This window comes from Vollenhovia emeryi, unplaced genomic scaffold (genome assembly GCF_000949405.1).
Source record: "Vollenhovia emeryi isolate VEMERY1.0 unplaced genomic scaffold, V.emery_V1.0 DF939226.1, whole genome shotgun sequence".
In the NCBI taxonomy this organism is placed as follows: domain Eukaryota; kingdom Metazoa; phylum Arthropoda; class Insecta; order Hymenoptera; family Formicidae; genus Vollenhovia; species Vollenhovia emeryi.
In genome coordinates, this window is record NW_011967140.1 from 1 (window position 1) to 2,907 (window position 2,907).

Consider the following 2,907-nt stretch of genomic DNA (forward strand, 5'->3'; position numbering starts at 1 on the left):
CTGCGCTTGCGCCTCACTTATAGTCCTTTTAGTCTTAACTCCTATATACAGAAAGACACACAAATTAATAATCATAAAAGTTATTGAAATAATATTAAAACTACATTACCAGCACTGGACATTTGAATTTCCAAGTTTTTAACTGCTTTCTTCAACTGCTGTATTTCGTCAATGCATCTATCCCAAAATTTAATATCGCCAATCATATTTTTATAAAGTAACAACTTTTTCTCAGGCTCTGCCTTTGACGCTTCTAGATCCTTAACGGCCATTTTTGACTGCGCCACGCTGTTATTGGTCTTCTTCAACTTTTCCCTAAATGAACGAAGAATATATTATACAACTATTACCTTAACTTCAAAGTTTAATCAATATATAATCAGCTCACTCTAATGCTTTCATATCGTTCTCTTCACATCGAATGACTTTCTGGACAATAGGTTTCAGCTGCAACATGTTATCATATTTTTCCTGTTCTCTCCCTAGTTCCCGTTCACACAACTTCAAGCGATCAGGTTGATTACGTATTATATCGGTTTCGATTTCCTTTATTAACTCTGTGACCGTATTTTGTTTGTCAAAATCTCTGTGACACAGGGGACAACAAGGATCCTTCACAGATAATTTTTTAACATATTCCTTGTAGGCTGTAGCTTGATAAGCATAGATTCCTCTCGTGTTCTGAAGTTCCTTTACTTTAGTTGCTTGCATTAACAAATTCTCATCGAAATCTTTGTAATTGCATATTGTGGATATCTTTTCTTTATCATCTAAAAAAAAGAAGGAACATTAAAAATAATCACAAATAAAATTATATATATATGTAATTATAAAAAATGTGTATAGAATATAGTCTTACCGCGTAGTTCTATTGTCTTTTTCTTAATGTCGGATTCTATATGCCGTACAGTTGTTTCGAAAGCAGTAGTTTTACGTTCTTGAGCCTGAATCTCTCGTGTTAAAGAATTGGTTTCTTTTTCCTGAAATTCACAATCGCAGTAAGATTTTATGAACACACAATATGCATAAATGAAAAATTAATTACATACCAATCTTTGGTGAACACGTTCCAAAGTATCTTTTAATTTAGTTTGTTGTAGTTCTTGAACATTTAACAACGTTTTGATGTTATCTCCATGCTTTTTCTTCAAATTTTCCAGCTCGTCTTCTTTAGCTTGTAATGCCGTCTTCTTTAATTCAAATTCCGCCGTCAATGAGCTTAATTTATGCAGAGAAGAAATTTCGTCGTCGATCGCGCTTAAGGTTGCTTCAATTTTGTCTCTCGATTTTATTTTATCTGCAATGTCGGCTTTCATAGAATCCACATTCAAGGCGTTGCTGAGTTCGTCGATTCTCTGCTTCGCCGTTTTAAGTTTTTGTTCGATGGACTTCAATTTATTCCCTGCTGCGCCAATCTAAATTAAAAAAATTGATACAATTTTTTTTCGAAAGCTAAACATTGCTATTATAAAAATTCTTAATAAACCAGTATTACCTGTGTTATCTGGTTCCGAATCGTATCTATTTCTTCTCTTATTTCTGATACTTCGTTTTCTTTAAGAACTTTTTCCGATTCAATTTTCGAATAATTACTGCGCAGCTTATCGACTTCCGTCTGCAACTCCTTTTCCTCTCTTTGCATAGTCAGTCTATTCTGCTCTACTTGTTTTTCTAACGCCCGCATCTTTTCGTCCAATCTTTTTGTACGAGCCTTCACCTCTGCAAACAAAATTTTTACATTTGTTGAGCAATGCAGAGAAAAAGAACAAAGTAATGTAACATCGGTATAATGCATGAATTTAAAAGTACCTATTTCAGATACATCCGATTCCACCGAATCAAAATCCCAAGCTTGTAGTGCGTCATTTAACAACTGATTGCGACGAGCGATCCTTTTCTCATGATCGTTCACCTGTTGCTTTAATGTACCTACGGTTTCTCTTCGTGTCGCTAAAATATTCGAGATCTTAGTCCCTTTCTCCGTGATACTTTTAACCTGGGTTTGATTCTGCGAAGAAAAACCAACATATGTAACATATGCAAAGATACTGTCGTAATATTCGTTCATACCTCTGTGATTTCGACGTTCTTTTCCTTTAATGTACTGCCGTACGATTCAACGAGCTCGTTTAATTCCTCTGTTGTTCCGTCGAAGATATTGTTTACAGTTTCTTTCAGTTTTTCATATCGATCTTTATGCATACTGTATTCCATCTTCTTTTTCTCTGTTAAAATAAGACAACAGTTTTTCCCCTTGCTCTGCATATCAGCAAATTTTTGTTTAACTCACCTTCCTCAGCCTGGACTTTCTTATATTCCGTATGAGACTCTTGCACTTCGTTGAGTTGCTGTTTCACGGGTTCGAGCATTTTATCAATTTCACTTATCTTCTCCTTCGTGGTATTCAGTCTCTTCTTGTGCTCCTCAAGTTTAGCCTCTTTATTGTCCACTTCATCCACGAGTACTTTGAAGGTCCGTTTTTCTGCGTTTAGACTTCGAACATCGTTTTGCAACTCTTTCTGAAGCTTTAAAATAGTCTCCGAGGCTTTGTTGAATCTTGTACTGTTAAATATGTCATCGAATCTGTTCTTTAACATCGCCCCCTCTGTAAACGGCCAATTGAGCTCTTCTTGGTGGCAGAATATGACGTAGTTCAGGATAGATTTTGAAACGCCCAGCACCAAACCAACTTCTTCATCAACATTGACACATCGACTGGTTATCGATGATTTCTGTCGGGGTAAATGAAGTAATTGAGATAGAAGAACTCGAGTAAGGTACAATCTACAAAACTGGATGGTGGATATTCCAAAGTAGGCCATTCACCTGTGTTTTATCCTTGCTTATTGTGGTCAGAGTGGTGTCCAGAGTTTTAAGCTTCAGAGTTCTTTCTGTCTTCGTCAATTC

The 2,907-nt window shown here is 35.9% G+C and overlaps 1 protein-coding gene across 1 annotated transcript in view; it reads right to left on the reverse strand.

Moving 5' to 3' along the window:
• Window positions 1–6: 6 nt before the first annotated feature.
• Window positions 7–2,907, reverse strand: part of LOC105560609 (DNA repair protein RAD50-like) — a gene marked incomplete at its 3' end in the record, with an annotated part of 4,645 nt that continues 1,744 nt past the window's right edge. Inside the window, exons 3-12 of the mRNA XM_012009856.1 lie at window positions 2,827–2,907; window positions 2,291–2,732; window positions 2,071–2,225; window positions 1,810–2,008; window positions 1,496–1,719; window positions 1,050–1,415; window positions 860–980; window positions 389–770; window positions 110–315; window positions 7–41 (exon numbers count right to left, since the gene is read on the reverse strand). Coding sequence (XP_011865246.1) covers window positions 7–41; window positions 110–315; window positions 389–770; window positions 860–980; window positions 1,050–1,415; window positions 1,496–1,719; window positions 1,810–2,008; window positions 2,071–2,225; window positions 2,291–2,732; window positions 2,827–2,907 — 2,211 coding nt within the window. The remainder of the gene's footprint in view (window positions 42–109; window positions 316–388; window positions 771–859; window positions 981–1,049; window positions 1,416–1,495; window positions 1,720–1,809; window positions 2,009–2,070; window positions 2,226–2,290; window positions 2,733–2,826) is intronic.